General features: G+C 40.1%; 1 protein-coding gene across 3 annotated transcripts in view; it reads left to right on the forward strand.

Annotated features, from left to right (window-relative positions):
• Positions 1-17,022, forward strand: part of CTPS2 (CTP synthase 2) — a 74,032-nt gene extending 57,010 nt beyond the window's left edge. For 2 of the 3 annotated variants that reach the window (XM_037377289.1, XM_037377288.1), the window contains exons 15-20: positions 271-326; positions 1,974-2,070; positions 5,409-5,553; positions 12,241-12,246; positions 13,963-14,073; positions 15,600-17,022. In XM_037377289.1, the coding sequence (XP_037233186.1) occupies positions 271-326; positions 1,974-2,070; positions 5,409-5,553; positions 12,241-12,246; positions 13,963-14,032 (374 nt within the window). In that variant the 3' untranslated portion in view covers positions 14,033-14,073; positions 15,600-17,022. The remainder of the gene's footprint in view (positions 1-270; positions 327-1,973; positions 2,071-5,408; positions 5,554-12,240; positions 12,247-13,962; positions 14,074-15,599) is intronic. The other variant, XM_037377286.1, reaches the window with a different exon arrangement.
• Positions 17,023-18,589: the final 1,567 nt, after the last annotated feature.

An 18,589-nucleotide genomic window follows, 5' to 3' on the forward strand; every position in this document is an offset into this window, starting at 1 on the left:
TAAATTAGTTTAAGCATGGCCTATAGACTGTAGTCTACTTAAGCTATTTCTGGTCAAGGAATGTCAAATATGAATCCTGAATAAACTCAGGTAACAGTAAATTAAAAGAAACTAGTCATCACTCAGAAAAACAGAAAGCTGGAGTGAGATGAATAGTGTCCTGTTACGTTTTACATGTGAAACTTTTTTGAGGTTTAAATTACAAGAAATAGTTGCAACAACTATTAAAGCAACACATTAACAATAATTTCTCTTTTGTTGAATATTCAGGGAAACTTTATGGTGATGAAATGTTTGTAGAGGAGCGACACAGGCATCGATATGAGGTAAGCACTGCTAATGTACTTTGTGCTCAGAAGTTAAAGCTTAGGCAAACTGTGTTTCTCTTGCTAGGCACAATTCTTTTTAAAGCCAATGGGAGAATTCTTACATAAACATAACCCAAAATTTAGTAATGGTTAGATAGTATAATTTAGATTGAAAGGGACCTCTGTAAGTGTCTGGTCAAACTCCCTGTTTGGAGCTGAGCCAACTTCAAAGTCAGAGCAGACCGCTCAGGATTTTGTCCCATCTAGTTTTGAATCTTTCTGAAGAGAAAGATTCCACATCTTTCAAATCTGTTCCAGTGCTTAACCACTTCATTGTTGATTCCTTTTCCCTTATATCTAATAGGGGATCTCCTTGGGCAGTTTGTCTTTCATCTCTCAGTCTTGTGCTGTACATTTCTGAGTAAGGTCTGGCTGAGTCTTCTTTATACCATCCCATTAGATAGTTTCCTTCTCTTCTCCAGGCTGAACAAATCTGCTTTCTCCTCCTGTGTTGCATGTGGTCCAACCTCCTAACCACCCTGGTTGGACTTCCTATGGACTTGCAACATTTTGTCAGTCTTTCTTGTACTTAGGGGCCTGAAACTAGACACAGTATCACAGAGGTGTTCTTACAAGTGTTCAACAGAGGGCAACAATGTAGTGTACTGTTTCTGTGGTAGAGAAGGTGCAGTGTCTTAGCCAAAGGATCTTGGAGAGTGATGTCAGAGATCACCTGACTTCCACTTCCTGTGAAGTATTTGAAAGGTAAAGGCTTACAATCCTTAAGTGCATCACTCCTTGGCCGATTTGGTTTATTTAAAGGCTTAGATTATGTTCAGGCAGTGCGTGTTCTTTCATAATGTAAATATGGGCAGACTTCAGGCATCTACAACTTGGAGGCTAATTAAGATCACTTGCTTTCCACATGCAACTCTGTATGCTCCTTGTATAGTTCCACTCCTCTGTTTGAGAACATCTGAGCAAAAGTGCCTGTGTACATTCAAAATACCATCATTCAAGGAGACAGGCAAGAGCTGGACTCCTAGAGTTCTCTCTAAAATAGTTCAGAAGGGACCTGACTCCATCAGTATCTCCAGAGGGGCCCAGGCTGTGAGATGTGTGCATGCTACAAACTGATTCAGACAATGTTAGGTTTCCTTCAGAAGCTGGATGGAGAATGTAGTGGTGGTAAAAGTGCTCAGAGTTTGAATATTAACTGAGTGGTTAGAACATCACCAAGGAAATGAAACAACTCACTGCAGAGCAACTCAGTCTGAAGGAGGAGCTGAACCAGAGTTCGTGTCATAACCACTGAAATGCAGTGTTCAAAGAGAAAAGGTCGGTCTGTACCTGCTGTAATGTGCTGTTTGAGAAACAAGGAATGCAAGCTGCTCACAATGAGGAGGGCAGTAAGCAGAAGGGACCCTGGCTTTAATCTTTTGAATGCTATGTAGTAAGTTTTAAAATTACTGACTCATCTCTTACTAAATAAGCATGCCCATTTTTACAAATTTATACCAGAGAGTTGTTAAGAAAGCAAAAGTTCCCAACTGTTTTCTCAATTCCTTTCTTTCCTGTATGTATACTAAAAACATTATAATTAACCACTACTGTTTGTTAAAAAAATAAATAGAACTACAATTATTATTACTTTCAATATTTCAGGTGAACCCAGAATTGACTCACTGCTTTGAAGAGAAAGGTTTGAAATTTGTTGGCCATGATACGGAAGGGAACAGAATGGAAATTATTGAACTGGAGAGTGAGTGTCTTACTTGTCTGTAGTACTTTCCGCATCTATTAAACCCGTGTAAATTATAGGTTGTTAAATGACATGTAGTTAAATGGCACAATATTTAGCTGTCATAATAGCCAAGATCATGTTGGGGGATACTGCTGACTCCACCTGTGTATTACAGCGGGTGAAGATTCAGAGGATGCTAGGAGAAGTCTTAGATGTCTCAAGGGTTGTGCATGTATTTGATTATCAGGAGAAGACATGCTCCTTTTCCTAAAGGTCATAATTCTAGCTCAGTGGGATTTGGCTATGTAGAATCATAGAGTGATTTGGGATTTTATCTAGTCTGACCTCAACACAGAACTGCCTTCAAATATAGATCAGGTTGTTGAGACCCATGTCAGTCAGGTTTTGAGTACCTCTCTGTATGCTCTTGGTTGGACTTCAAACCACTCACCATTACTCTTTGAACCCAGCAGTCCAGCCATTTTTTAACACACCTTGTAGTCTTCCCATAGTCCATAGCTCCCAACTTGAATGCTAGGAAACCAAAGTCAGGATAAAGGAAGGCTACTGCTCTCCCTGCTTCCAAGGACTGATTGTTCCCAAGTTTGTTGTGCCCAATTGCCTTCCTGTCCTTCATGTGTCTGGAAATGCCTTGGAGGAGGATTTGTTTCATAATCTTGCCATAAACTGAGGTTAGGCTGACTGTCCTGTGCTTCCTTGTATTCTTTTTGTCTTGAAGAAGGGCATGGTGGCTGCCTTTTTCCAGTCATCAGGGACCTCTCATGGTAGCCTTGGGCTTTGAAAGATAAAATCCAGCTTCATGACATTGGCCTGCTCCCTAACACCACGAAATATTCTTAGTCATGTCCCAATAATTAATACAGGTTCAGTTTGCTTGAGTATATGAAATACATATACATGCAATATAGCTAAAGCGTAAAACATCACTGGAATATGTTACCTAGAGAGGCTGTGAAATCTTCATCCTTGCAGGTAGAGACCTTCAAAACTTGACTAAACAAAGCTGTCAGCAACCTGATTTAGCTTTGAACTTGACCCTGCTTTGAGCAGGAGGTGGGACTGGAGACCTCCCAAGGTGCCTTCCAATCTGTGTTTCTTTGAGTTACCTTACGTTTAGAATCATAGAAAAAAGTATAAAAATCAAATAGAAAGCAAGCTCCTTCCTTTCACAGAAGTGATTCAGATAGATGAGGGTTTCATATTGTGGAAATCTGGTAGATTTGGACTACTTTACCAAGTAAGACTTGATGTCTTTTCTAAAAGGTTCTGAAATAAAAAGGAGATACACTGCATTTTTGTTGAATGCTATACAGAGTAGCTCTTGGAAACAATCCCTTTGATTTTGCTTGATTCTTTGATTGACTCCTTGCTGTTAAGTCACTGTTGGCTAGATGAGTGTCAGGCACCTGAAGATGCAGGCTACCTTACAAGATATTTTTTTTCATTTCATTTTGTTTCTTTTAATTTCTTTTCCTTTCTGTGGCCCCTAGTTGACATTGATTAAGATAAACTGCATGCATAGAAACAGAAATTTATCCTAAGAATCCATTATCATCCTATGGAGTGCTACTTGTGACATGATGCTCCGGAGAATTGATTTTATATACTCCATGGTACTTATAATGTCAAGCAACTGCACCATAGAGAGTAATCTGAGAGCCAAAGATACATGTGAATTCATAAAGTACTAGTTGTCATAGTGTTCTTTGCATAGTTTGTTCCTGATAGATTACCTCTGTTATGCGTGCTGGTGTTGGAATGCTATTTTGTCTGCCCTGCATGAAACAACTTCTATAGAGAGCATTGTGAAATAAATCAGGTGGAATTTTAAAATTGCATGTTACTGTGAAAAGAATAAAAGCAGCAGTAAAACCTGGAATTCTTTCACAGTGAGCTGCAAGGAGACTCTTGATTACTAAAGAAAAACAGTCATCATAGGGAGGACGATGGATTGGAGTAGAAGCATAGAAATAACAGTAAACCAGATAGCTTAGGCTAAGCTTTTAAGCAAAATATCCCCACAGGAAATTTTTGATGCTTTGTCATTGTTTTATTTTAAAGCTTTAAAAGAACTAAATTGCATAATAAAGAGAAAGAAATTACGGCATAAATTTAGGATCGAGGTTCTCTTTAAGACAGCAGCAGAGAGAAGAGCAGTAGACTATATCATGTAGTTTATCTCCACAGAAGAAAACCCCAGTTTTCTTATCACTTACTCTGTACTGCAGAGATATTCCTTGAATGTTTTGGATTATTGTGGAAATTGTCAAACCAGAAGAGATCTGTGGTTAATTTTGTCCAGTGTCCTGGTACTAGAAATGGTTAATGTTAGCTCCTTTAAAACAATGTTCAGAGAAGGAACTGGTGCACAGTATGGAAGAGTATGAAAACATTTTTCCTTCCTTATCCTTTCAAAGAAGACAGAAGGGAAGCAAAAGCAGTAGTTAAGAGGTGCTTTGATTGAGAAACAGGGCACTGAAGATTTAAGAGAAGGTGAAGCAGCATGGCTTGTTTAGCTTAGCAGGCAGAGTTGAATGATGGCGATGTTGTCATCCTTAATCACACAGGCCAAACATCAGGAAAGAAGAGCACCACAAGAAATAGATGTAAATTGGTTGTAATGAAGATGGCCTGTGATAGGAAAAGGTTTCTAAGCAAAAGGAGGGAGTATCAAAAGAGCTTTCTAGTGGGAGCAAATCACCCTAAGTAGTGTTACAGCAGACCCTTGACCCTTTGTGCATGAGACTACACGATGTAGCTGCATTCAGTAACAGGAGACTGGACTTAATGTTGCAGGAGATCCCTTCCATGCCCAATTATTTGAAGCTTGTTTTCCCCCATTTTCTCTGGATGTTGCTTTCATATCTATCTTAGTGTGTAAATAGTTGCTGTATGGTAATGCTTGGTCTTTTAGGAACTGTTTTATTTCTCCCTCAGATATGTTAAGGTGCATGTTCTGAATATATGTGCATATATATATATATGGGAAACCAAAATACTATGAAAATAACATGATAAATGCAGACTTCGTGGTTGTTCCCCCCACCTCACATGTCAGCACAGGTTTATTATTCAGCTTTTAATTACATCATTGTACACGTTAAGGTTGAATCACAGGGTGATTTTTCCTTAATTTGCCTTACTAACCTTCTGCCTCTGTTGTCAATTGCTCTTCATGGAAAAAGTTAAGGTTCCTGCTGCCTCGCCCTTAAATTCACACAAGCTGATCTGACTTCTGGACTCCTATGCAAAATCTTCAATAAACTTATTTCCTAACAGTTTTTCTACTATCTCCTTCCTACATCTTACAGTTTTCTTTGATATCTATCTTACAGATCACCCATATTTTGTGGGAGTTCAATTCCACCCAGAGTTTTCCTCAAGACCTATGAAACCTTCACCTCCATACCTTGGACTGTTGCTAGCAGCAACTGGGACACTCAGTGCATACCTGCAACGTGGATGTAAATTGTCTCCAAGGTAACCTTTCTTTCTTGCTTGCCTGCAGTTTAACAGTCACATTTTTGGAGGGACTATCCTGTCCTTCAATTCAGAAGTCCAGAAGAGGAAGAGTTCTTCATGGATTGATTTACTTGTTCCTGTGCATGCCTGACATAAACCCTGGTGTAAAAGTATTTGTAAGCCGTAAGCACAGTTCCTGACTTCCTCATTTTCAGAGGCTGTTAAGGCTAAAGCCAAATCCATACATTATAACCAGAAAGAAGCAAAAAACCTTTAGCAAATTCACGTTAAGTCAGTGGTCTCCTGTGTTAACATTCATTCATTAACAGTAGTTTCACAGGGAAAGAAATTTACTTAGAGGATCAAGAAAAAAGAAAACACTGATTTTATTTTGCAGTAACTAATTAATACCATCTAGCAGAGGCAGGCCTGAAACAAAACATTTTGGGGTATCTTTAGACTTACGGAAGGGTTTGGATCTAGATCAAAACTGGATGGTTTGGCCAAACCAAAATCTTGTACCAGTTCCCTTGGACACAGAGTTTTCGGTTTATTGAATGTAGCAACAGTTTTTTAGCTGGTGTTAACTCATTCTTGTTTATTTCAATGATATTAACAACAGTTACAATTTCATTACAATAGCAGTCATAAAGAGGTCAGAGGGAAGCCTAGGGTACAATAACAAAAATAATTTTAAAAAAATAAATCACAGAATGGCTGAATAGTAACACAGAACAGATCCAACTCTGGCTTACTGGCTTTTCCTCTAAACAAGGCACCAAACTTACTAATTTTGTGGGGGTTTTAGGGCTTTTTGGTTGTTGTGTTTTTCCTTTTTTTTTTTAGCATTTCTTTCTATTAAAATTCCTTTTCTTAAGCGAGAAGTAGAAATTTTATTCAGGTTTCATTAGTAATGGAAAATAGCCAAGCCAGACCAGATCAGTCTGTTTTGGTACCCTGCTCCTTATGGTTATCAGTTATTTTTCATAAATGTTCTTCATCTTTGCTCACCCTGGCCAAATGTGCAATGGTGTACATGCAGAGAGAATATCTTTCTGATCTGTGAACTAGTATAGCTTGATTGAAATACTCCTACTACCTTAACCTGTCACTGTTATTAGTGGTCATAACATTATCTACCTTTTAAAATTTGTGCCAGTGCATTACACAAGCCAGACTTTTGTGGTGCTTGGCAGGAGGGAGTCTTCAGGCACAGTGATCTTCAGTCTTTTCCTCTTGTGGGCACTCTGCCTCACAGTTCATCCTGTTTCCCAGATCCCAATATCCTTTCTTTTACTGTTTCCTCCCATAAATATACATACTCTTCTCTCTGAGATAAAGAAAAAATACTTTTTTTGAATGAGTGATCTGCATGTCTTCTGCTGATTTAAATTTTAATCCCTTAGCATTATAGCAAATATGTTTTCTAACCCTGACTTTAAGTTTCAGCAATTAATTGAATGTGCCACACTTACTTACTTGAAATAATCAATAAAATAGTATACCCAACTCTTTTTCTTCATGTTTATACAGTAAACTGCAATCAACACCTTAAACATTTAGCAAAGGCAAAAGTTCATACCCCAAAACTTTATATAGAAAAATAAAAATTTTACCATTTACCTAGTTACACAGCGATCAAGCAAACCCCTCTGTCTTGGGAAAGAACATTGGAACAGAAAAACATTTGGAGACTAAAAGAGGAACACTTTTCAGGGAAGAACGTTCAGGAGGGAATTTCAGTGCTAATTACAGCACACGTACTCATATTAACGTATCCACCTGCTGAGTGGAAAGGATTTCCAATTTAAACCTTTAAACCCCAGAATGCTAATGATTTCATTGAGTAGTAAAGCTAAGGCATGTCATAACAACACTGAAAAAAATCTGAGAGTAGGATTTTCTGCACACCTCATCCAACACTGCCCACATAAATCCCTGAAAATGTTTGAAGTGTTCAAGGCCAGGCTGGAAGGGGCTTTGAGCAACCTGGTCTAGTGGAAGTTGCCTGTGGCAAAGGGGTTGGAATGAGATGATCTTTAAGGTCCCTTCCAACCCCCCCATTCTTGATTCTATGAATTGTAGCCATACTGTTGACTAGAACAAAGATGTAGCCTGAAAGAGAATTTGTGGAGGCCAGCAAGTTGAGCAGATTACCTAAACTAGGCTGTTAAAAACACTAAAAAGAGAGTTAATGTTGAAGTTCTGAGACAAAAGGAAATACATATTTCAGTATGAGATTCTTAACAGGAAATTATTACCACAGAACATTTAACAGCCCCGTAAATTACAATGTGATTTTAGAACATCTGGTATCTGGGCAGAAGCCCTAGCTTCTAAGCAGAACAAATAGTAAATTTAAAGATGTATCACACCTCCCAGGAGAGTGCTTTAAATAAATCAAAGTGAATAAACTTCCCTTAAATTTTTGTGAGGCATAGTATGATAGACAGTCTGAGAATGCTTACACATAGACAGGAGCATACCCAGCTTGAGACTGAAATGCATCCTCTGGGGTAAACTTAGTTTCCAGAAGCTTTGATGCGTACAGAAACAGTCAAGAACTGAGCAAAGGATGAGAGTAACTCACTGATGAATCATTACTTAGTTACCTGAAGTGGTACTTGGGCATCTAAATTGCCCTTGTGGTTTCAGCCTCTCGTGCTTTATGGCATGAGTGCCTAACCATCAGACAAAGTGATGCACGTCCTTGTGAATGCTTTTAAATCGTGATTTTTTCTAAATCTTTCCTTGGAAATACTGAGGTTACCATTTCACACAGAGCTGAGGAAGGTGAGAAGCTGCCTGTTTAAATGTCTCATTTTAAAGGACAGAGAAAACCAGAACCACCGAAGACTCTCAGAAAGTGTACAATACCCACAAATACACTGCTTTTTGAAAGAAAACAAAATTGTTTAATAGAAAACTAGTGGATGAAGAGGGGAACTTCACATGTAATGTTGTTGCCTTTGACAGAGTCTTACAGTTTCATTTGGGAAAAGCAATAAAAACTGGCTTATTTTTGGGAACAGTGTCATATGGATTGCAAAACCACTGATGTACCATAAAGCCATGTTGCTGGTTTCTTTTTTCCCCATAGCAAGTTTAGCATCAGCAGGTTTTATTTCTTCTTTCCCTCAGTTAACATCTTTATTAATAGCCTGCAAGAGTCGGTCACAGTGCATTAATGATATTTGCAAGTAATGTCATTTAAATAAGAGCTGAAAGCACTATTCAGAACAAAGAAATAACGTGAAAATATATAGGCAATTGAGAAACCTGTGCTGAAAATGAGATCTGCAACCTGGTCTAGTGGAAGGTGTCCTTGCCCATGATAGGGGGGGGTGAAACTAAGTGATCTTTAAGGTCCCTTCCAACCCAAACCATTCTGTGACTGTGCGTTGGTTTGGTTGTGGGTTTTTTTGAGGAAACTAAAGGTCACAAGCTAAACATAAATAAACAGAAATGTCCAGTAGATGGGAGGAAATGTAGGAAGTGAGAGATGTTCATAGGTGAGAAAGTGTGGGTAACTAGGACTACTGCCAAAAGATATTTTTGCAAAGTGTTAGTGAATATGCTGATGTGAGGCACTAATCCAATGCCATCTAATCACAGAGTACTATGTTAAGTTCTGGGCAGATTATTAATAGCAGATGACTTATGAGTTGCATTCAGAGACAAGGAAAAAGAATGGCCAGAGGACAGGAGGAGTTGTGCATAAAGAAAAAAAATCTCAGGAGTTTTGCCCATAGGGTGCTTACTGCACTAACATGGTCCAGCTATCTCCCAAATCAGCCTTGTAGGAAGACTTGGGCAAGCACCTATAAGCAGAACAGGAAACAGCCTATGAAAGATGTTCTGATGTATGAGGGACAAAGAAGGTATGATCAGGGCTATCTCTGATATCCCCTGTACATTGTCTCCAACCAAAACACGTCTGGCACAGCATCATATTTCTGCCATTGGCCAAATCCAGACATTTCAGAGGAAAGTGAAGGTGGTCTTCAGATTCGAAAACCGTCAAGGCAGTGGCAAGAGAGGTAGGGGCTGCTCCACCAAAGAAAACAATCCAGGAGCCAGGGGTGGCATCTGTACTGGTAGGGGTAGTGTCCTCACCAGCAGGAGTCGGTACCGCTGTTGCCAAAGGTGGCAAGCAGGCTGGCTGCAGTGACAGTTACTGTGTCTTACAGACAGTCCAGTGCAGAAGCTCAAAGTGATGAGTTAGGTCTGAGGTCAATCCAGGTAGTCCAGTCAGCAGGTGACTACAGAACTCAGAGATGGGTACAGGCATGTCTGCAACATAGCGCAGGCAAGGATTGGGAGCCAAGGCTCCTGGCTCCATCAGTGGAGGCCCCAGGTGAGGATGGCCAGGGCAGCTAAGACTTGTTGGTACCCTCAGAGCTCTTACAGAAAACTATAGAAAAAGTTTTAAAGGAAATCCTTTCTCAACCATTAGTGGTATTTAGTAGTGAACTGAGTAATGGTTGTTATGACAGTTACTTTGATATTTTAATGTTAGATGTTTACAGTGAAGACACTTCTGAGCTAATCACCCCAAGTCTTTTTCTGTAGTTGCTAAGTGAATATGCACTTTAAGGGAGCCAGACAGCTCATGATAGTGGTTAAGTGGGTCAGAAGCATTGTACCCTACAAGTGCCTGTTTCTCTCCATTGATTGCAAGAAGCTGATGCCAGCTGTCTCAGATGAAGATGTCAAAGCTGAATTAATTGAATCCCATGCATGAGACTTGGCAGAGAGTTTTTGTAACACCCAGATATGTTCTGCCATCTTGGTTGTGTTTTTTGTAATGCTGGCTCCTAATAAAACTGTTACCCTAGGTCCACTTATGTGAGTGCAAAAGTCTGGCAGCTTGGACTTGGGGAGTCTTGGGTACGTGCTGAAGGATTCTTTAATGAAATGATGTTTCAAGGAAGCGTAGGATCATGTAATGATGGCGATCATAATAAATGGTATATGATCATTTTTATTATAAAAATCATAAAAATATACATTGAGAAGTATGAGTGACTGCAGTTATAACCACTGCACAAGAAATAAAATATTTATTTTAAATATTTTCTTAATGACTATAATAATTTCAATCGTCCACCTTTTTTTGGGGGTGGGGATAAATAAGAATAAGGCAAGAACCTGACACCCACTTAATCTTGTTTGTAATGATTCTTACAACATGGACTCCAACAAAAAGGAGCTAGTGAGCAAATCCAAGGCCACCACAGCAGTTCTGTTCCATCTTTTTTTTTTCATGGTAGCTGGAGTATAAAGATGTGGCCAAGATAAAAGCAGGACTAAACTCAGAGTATGCAGTGTCACTGCATCTGGGCAGTCACTTCAGTCTGCAAGATAAAGAATTTTGGTCACTTTGATCCTTGCATCTAATCTACCTGTAGTTAATGGAAATATGCTCACTGCAAAGTGAAATATCAACCAGTACCTGGTATTTCACTTCGCAGTTAGCTGCAACCTGAATCTAACAGCACCTGTCTGGCGTTTCACTTTGCAATGAACTGCAACACATTTTCGGGAGCAAGGAAAACATCCTCTGTTAAGAAATCACATTATGGGATTTTGTTTTGCTTTATTGTCCAGTCATCTTCAGATCCCTGTTTTCTCAAGATGTAAGTAATGAAAAGATCTTCCCCCTTGCATGTGCTCCATTATTACCAAATTCATGCCAGTTTCAGATGTCTCTGTTCTGCTGACAGAGACATCATCATAACTCTGCTATATTTGTCTAAAGCACAAAAGGAGGCAAGCTGCGAAGGTTCTCTATCGGTATGGTGTGGAATGCAGCCGATAGCTGGGGAAACACGGCATGAAGTTGCAATGCACCACCTCAGCAGCCAATCTCAGTTGTATAATCATTGGAATTAAGACTGCAGACCAATTTTAAACTGTGTTTCTCAAACAGCCATTCAAAAGGACCAAAACACCTGCTTTTAATGTTTTTATTAAGAAATATAGGCAACTCTAAAATGGGTGTTCCTTGAATGTTCTGTTGGTTTCGTTTGGAAAATTCAGATCAACATTCTTTAGAAATGAAGTGTTTGACACAGTTTCAGAGGGTTTTTTTTTTTCATCCTTTTTTAACATATAATTGACAAAAAGGTCCTTTTCCAGAAATGTATGCAATTTAAACAGTTGTTACAGTAATGCTATTCCCTGCAAAGGCAGGAGCCAAGCTAAGTGCATTTCTTCCTCAATGCAAATGAAAGACAAATGTACTTACGTTAGTACAGGCTGTGGCTGTTTGAAACGAATGATTGTTACAGCTTTTGAGACCCGTTGAGTGAGGGAGGACCTATTATGAGAGTGCTGGGTGGGGATCAGCACCTAACTGTTCCTCAAGAGATGAAGCTGGGCAGTTCTCTCACCTCATTGGTCACTGAGCATTTTTACTTAAGCATCTGTCTCCCATACTGTGTTGTAAACGATGCTCTGGCATATGTTTTTTGGCTGTGACTGCCACTGGGCAGCAGAGCCTATTAAAAAAAAAAAGAAAAAAAAAGTTCTCTGAAGATGTTGGATTTAAACCAGGACTATCATAAGATTATGCAGCTCTCTGCCATCACAGTTTTACCCTCTGTTCTGTGGACAGTTTGTGCTATTTTGCTGTGATGTGAATATGCAAAACTGTTTTAATAATACTGAATTTTTATTCCATGTTTCCATGGGTACTTTCAGAAAGAAGTAAGTACAATGTTGGTGATGTGTTTGTCTGTGTGCATCTGGCATGCTTGATCATACTGTTAACAATACTTTCCTCACTTGAACTGTGTAATTGTTTGCCAGCTGGTGAAATGATCAAATTGAGCATTTCTCACTAGCCCAATATGACACAGTCTTTGTAAGAACTGCATCAACAACATGCTGTAGGCAAAGTCTGAATGTTAGAACAGTCGGAATATCTAAGCTGGTTTTGTAAAGAATTTGGTACAGTGATTTTCTGGAACTGTGGGAGGCTTTCCTAACAGTCAGAGGTAGAAATTAAACGAGACGACTGTTGGTGCCATTCCTCCTGTCCAACTCTATTAAAATGACTGTGTTTATATCTAATCTTTGATTACTATTTTATTTTTGCAAAGAAGAGAGGGTGAAAATCAGGCTACAAAGCAGTGCTCAGTAAGAAGCACCAATATAGCAGAGTGCAGTTTGTTCACTGTTCCACATTGCAGTCTAGATGAAAGATCTCCAGCTGCGGGGTTACATAGTTCCCCTTAAATCATCACACAGCAGGCAGTCACTGTGGGTCAGCTGGTAAAGCTGTGTCTAGGTGGGTCATGGGCTGGTTATGCGCTTGATGTCTCAGTAAGGGATCATGGCCAGAGGTGGGGAGTGTGACGTGACTGGGGTCCTGTTGGCTGGAGGGTGAAGGTGTATGTGGTAAGAGCGAGATGTGACGTGTACAGTGGCTGGAGTAGAGTTGGTACCCAAGGCTGACGCTGCTGTACTCGCATAAACGAGGTCTGAGATCCCCCACCATGTTAACCGTAACCTGTGCTCCGAAGTATCACGGAACTGACCAGAATTATTGCTGCTGAAATGCACTAGTCAGTTCCCTGCGCTTCCTTTGCTGGTTTCTGATCTTGGGGAAATTCAAGCATCCAGAAATCAGACTGTAGAAGTGAAGTGTAGTAGGGGGAGGTTAAGGCTGGAGGTTCTTCTGAAGAGGTGTATTTAGAGTTAAGATAAAACTGGAGACCCAGTAGAGATCACAGCTGACTGAAAATGTGATTTGTGGGCACTTCTTTCTCTCGGTCACTGTGGTGATTCCTGTTCTTCACTGTTTCCTTGTTCTGGCCACTTTATAGAACCATCATTTGCATGGCAGTTTGTTCAGTGAAAACCAGTCTGCTTCTCTCGGGAAACTGCAGAAGGGGATAAAACCTCAGGAAAAAAGTCAGGATATTGCTTGGTGCACTGAAGGTGATTTGTGTTCTGACTCGAAGAGCAAGAATTGTAATTTAAGTATAAATTGTAGCATTCTGAGTAAATGAAGTTGTCCTAATTTTCTCTTTGGTTAAAACAATAATTTTCTTTATCACAAAGGAGAAATTCCTTTTAGTCTTGCTCTGAATAGCTGTTACACTCCATGTTGTTAATCGCAGTAATAGGCACACAGCACCAGCAAACTGTAGAATGAAGGTACAGGGGCCAAGCAAAAAGAAATTGAACATACTGTTTATCAGGTAGGATATTTTTTCTCATCAGATCTTAGGCTCAAACTTAAACCCATTTCTGTAGAGGAAGGTGTTCTAAAATACTAAAATTGAGCATGGGCTTAAAGTAGTTTTCTGGAAATGGGTTGCATTTGAGGAAAGTGTTGGTCATATGCATCGTCTGGGTTGGAGGGTTTGAATAAAGTATTTGGTTTAGATCCTTCTGACTGTGCATTGCTTCTAATAGTGACAGCTATAGTGACCTCAGTGATGACAGCTCTCCAGAAAAAGAGTTTCCTGATTCAGAAACAGGCTGAAATGATTGTGTGAGAGCACAGAAACGGATGATGCTATTAAGGTAAATAATTTTGATGTTGCTTTATGACATTTATTTCTTCTAGACTTAAAACAGGAGACAAAGTTATCTGGATTCTCCCTTTTGTTTCAAATCCCATCTGAGAGCTTCTATTTTCTTCCTTGCCTGCAGCACTTAATTGTTTTCCTCTTCTGCTGCCTAACTCTGCAATTTATTAAAGTCTGCTAAGTGTTTTGGGCACAGCTTACATGTAGGATGCTGTACAAAATCGAGTTTAGTGTTGGAAGATACAATAAAAATACATTTTAAAATTATGTCGAGATTTTTTGGTTACTTCTGTTTGCAAGGTTGGATCACTTCGAGTACACTATGTTGACATGACTTTTTATTTTGCGTTAATATTTGTTTGCCTTAGGCTTTGCCAAAGAGATGTTGGATTGTTGTTTTTTCACCTGTAAACATGGTAGCCATAGATTTCCTTTCAATTTGGAGGTTGTATTTCCTGAGACACCTGATCTCTGCAGATCTGGGTCTGAATCTTAGTCTCACTTCATTTTCCCTACACTGATTTGTCAGAGTTGCAGCTGGTATGGTACTCTGATACATGTGTAAATTCATGCTTTCCAGTATTTCTGAGCAATTCTGTAAGCAGGACACAACTTTCCCCTCCGATTTTATTCCTTTCACATGCTGTACTCACAAAGCAGCTGTGCATATGAATGATGCATTTCTGCCTGATGGTCTCCTGATAAAAATACTGGCATGAGACGCTAGAAGGAGTTTAGTCCTTAGCTGCAGCATGCGTTTCTTCTGTGATTTCTAATAAATTTCTTTTTCCTTCTCATGTACCACTTTAAAGATAATAATACACCCCCAAGTCATGTGAGTGGAGAACAGAATGTTAAATGATTTAATGATCTGGTGCATGCAGATACAGTACTGATGCATGTCCTAGAGTGACCACAATATTCCTTTTCAGTCTCGCCTGGAGCCTTCACACTTGGAAACATCACTATGGCTCTGTTTCTTGAGACCAACACATAGTACAGGACAGCCCCTTTAGCTTGGCCTTGCTTTCCTCAATGACATTTATGAACGGTGATTCTATTTACCATTGCGGATGTAACTGTTTCAGTGCTTGCATGAGTGGACTTTTGTGGTGCTTTGAAGTAGTTCCCGGCAGTCAAGCTGATTTTGTTTGGACGTGTCACTAGCGGATACCAATTGTATTCAACAGAATGACTCTAGAATGGATTAGATAACTAATTCCAGATAGAAAAGGAAGATAGAAGTACTGGCTCATTTATTTTATCTCAGGGTTAATTCTGCCCATTAATCAGAGCTGGATACACATGTAGGCTATATTTAGCTTTGTGGTTTTGCTTTATGCTGCTTGACCTAAATGAAATGCATCTGCTTGTAGTATTTACCATAAAACTACTTTGAAGTCAGTCAACGGGTTTGAGAGAAACTGACATAAGCATGAAAAAAACTGAGTTACAGAAGAAGTATTTTTAATATTTTTTTCCCATTTATTCTTCCTTCCCCTCCCTCTTTTTATGTTACAGAAAGTCAGGAACAGAACAATACTGAATAGAAGAAAGAAGCGTAAGCTGCTTACAGTCCTCACAGTGTCTGCTCCTATACTGTTTTCAGTAATGCTCTTTACAGGTGGCAGTTTTACTGTTCTGTAGCAAAAACTGTTCTGTGTAAATGGTGTTTCCTCTTAAAAATGGCGGAATGGTTGTGCACCTTAGCTGTTTATCATGATTGACCTTGTCTTACATTTCAGAGTGATCTCAAGTGAATATGTATTAATTCACCAGTTCACAGCTGTTCTTGATTTGAAGGAAGATTTGATTGTTTTCGATTTGTCTTAGAACAGGAAGATATAATCATTAGTTCTTGTGAATGAGAGGGAATGCACTAAAGAATTTAAGGTAAAGTTGTCTTATCCATGAGCAGCAGAGAACTGTTTCAGGTCTGTTTCCCTATGAAGCTTGTTGTATTTTATTTTATTTTTACTTTTTTGCTGTTCAATATGTACAAATGAGAAATTGTTGCTGTATTTCAACTCTTTGTGATTATAATAATTGATGTTTAATGCACATCTTTTCACTTTGCTTTTATAAGTGATTTCACTTTTACAAAACTTCAAATTTATTTGCTCTATTTCTCCTGAAAGTCTGGTAATACTGAACGTAATTCTGACCTACAAAATTACAGAAGTGATATTAGAAGGTGGTTTTGTATTTGTATTTTGTAAGAGAGTGAGGAAATACGCTTACATGTTAAAATGTAATTTAACACCTGTATAAAAGTTGTAGAAGAACCAGTAATAAATCTGGAGCATTATCTGCGCTCCAGCCATGCAACACTCAGTTAATTTCAGTAAATGAGTACAAAGGTGAATTAAGGTTCACCCTTGTTTTCCTTTATCCAGTGACCAATCCACGGTCATGGCACTCTTTTTCGCAATAGTGTAGAAAGTTATATTTTAAATTATGAATCACAAGTTATTCCAGTGCATGACAATTGAGGCAGCCCTGCAAAGCCAGGAATGCAGCTTGCATCGCTGAGACGGAAGGGGAAGGCGAGGGGTCCTGTACTGTGTATAAGGCTGGATCCCTTTAGCAATGTGGCATCACCAGACCTGTCACAGAAGTTGGACCTGCACCATGTAACTGATGGGCTCCACATGCCTGGGGCACCCTTTCCTATAAAGAAATCTTCCGAATTTTGAGCTTTGGGTTGGTTTTTTTTTTTGTTTTGGGCAAAGTGACTTTTTTAATTCATCAAAAGGTAAATATCTGTTCAAATTTGTAAAAAAATGTACAAAAATAAAAAGCACTGTGTCCCTTATTACAGCTTTGTAAAACTAAGTTTGAGAGCTTTACATTGCTTTAGAAAATCTCAGGTTACACAGCCAATTGATCTCTTCAGTAAAAGAAGCTTTAATGGTAATGACAAATAAAATGTATTCCTATGGCAGTGTTTTTCTAGAGTGGTTTGCAAATGTGTGCCTCAAACAGCAGGTATTGACAGAGTCAGTGTCACTGTATGTTTTCCCCAATGAGAGACACTGGCCACTGGTTTGTGAGGGGTGAAGCATTTCTCAAGATTGTCTGTAATGTACAAGTGTGTTTTCAAATATATTAAATTGTCAGAAATGTGTAGATGCTGTGTTAAAGAATGCCAGTTGTGAACTGTGGGGTCAACGAAGGAATTTTTCATTTAGTCATGTCCCAGTTGTACCGTGGGTGAGATGCTGTGATTTGCCCCCAAAAATGGGGGGACAAAAAGACATACAACCTGGAGTGAAGCTGGAAACAGCACCTTAACCTCCCAGCACCCTTACCAGTCCTCTTTCTGCTAATTGTGCTATACAAAGCAGTATCCTGGGGACAAACACCACTGCCACAAGGGATCCATCTGCTATTTGAGCTGACAGAAGCAGCAGCATGCCCTTTCCAAAATGGAAGGCAGAAAACAAGCCTTTTCCAGCCAAATCCTGGGCTGCGTTAGGAGCGTTGGCAGCGGGCTGAGGTGATCCTTCTCCTCTGTTCAGTCCTGCTGAGGCCACCCCTGGAGTGCTGTGTCCAGCTCTGGGCTGCCCAGTACAACAGAGACATAGGCATACTGGAGGGAGTGCAGTGAAGGGCCACTAAAGTGATTAGAGGACTGGAGCATCCCTCCTGTGAGGAAAGGCTGAGAGTGTACCGTTTTGGGCTGGAATAGAGTTATTTTTCTTCATAGTAGCTCGTATGGGGCTACATTTTGGATTTGTGCTGAAAACAGCATTGATACACATCTTACACAGAGCCAAGGACTTTTCTGCCCCTCACCCCACCGCACCAGCGAGCAGGCTGGGGGTGCACAGGGAGCTGGGAGGGGGCACAGCGGGCACAGCTGACACCGACTGACTAAAGGGATATTCCATACCGTATGGCATCATGCTCAGCAACAAAAGCCTGGGGAAGAAGGAGGAAGAGGGGGATGTTTGGAGATACGGCATTTGTCTTCCCAAGCCGCAGTTACATGTGACGAAGCCCTGCTTTCCCGGAAATGGCGGAACAGCTGCCTGCCAGAGCTGGGCCTGTTCAGCCTAGAGAAGAGAAGGCTCGAGGGGGGACGGGGGAAATCTCATCCATGTGTATAAATAGCTGAAGGGAGAGTACAAACTGGATGGAGCCAGGCTCTTCTCAGAGGTGCCCAGTGACTGGAGCAGAGGTAGTGGGCACAAACTGAAACACAGGAGGCTCCATCTGAGCACCAGGAAAATCTTTTCCCGCTGTGAGGGTGGCCGTGCACTAGCACAGCTTGCTCAGGGAAGCTGTGGAGTCTCCGTCCTTGGAGATACTCAAAAGCTGCCTGAATAATGGTCCTGGGCAACTGGCTCTAAGTGGGCCTGCTTGAGCAGCAGGGGCTGGACCAGGTGACATACAGAGGTCCATTCCAACCTCAACCATTCTGTGAAACAAAGCATGATTGGCACAAGCAACCTTGGCTTGTGGCTAGGCTTGTCTCACTGACGAGAGAGGAGGATGTGAAAAAGCCA

This window comes from Falco rusticolus, chromosome 2 (assembly GCF_015220075.1).
Source record: "Falco rusticolus isolate bFalRus1 chromosome 2, bFalRus1.pri, whole genome shotgun sequence".
NCBI classification, from domain to species: Eukaryota; Metazoa; Chordata; class Aves; order Falconiformes; family Falconidae; genus Falco; species Falco rusticolus.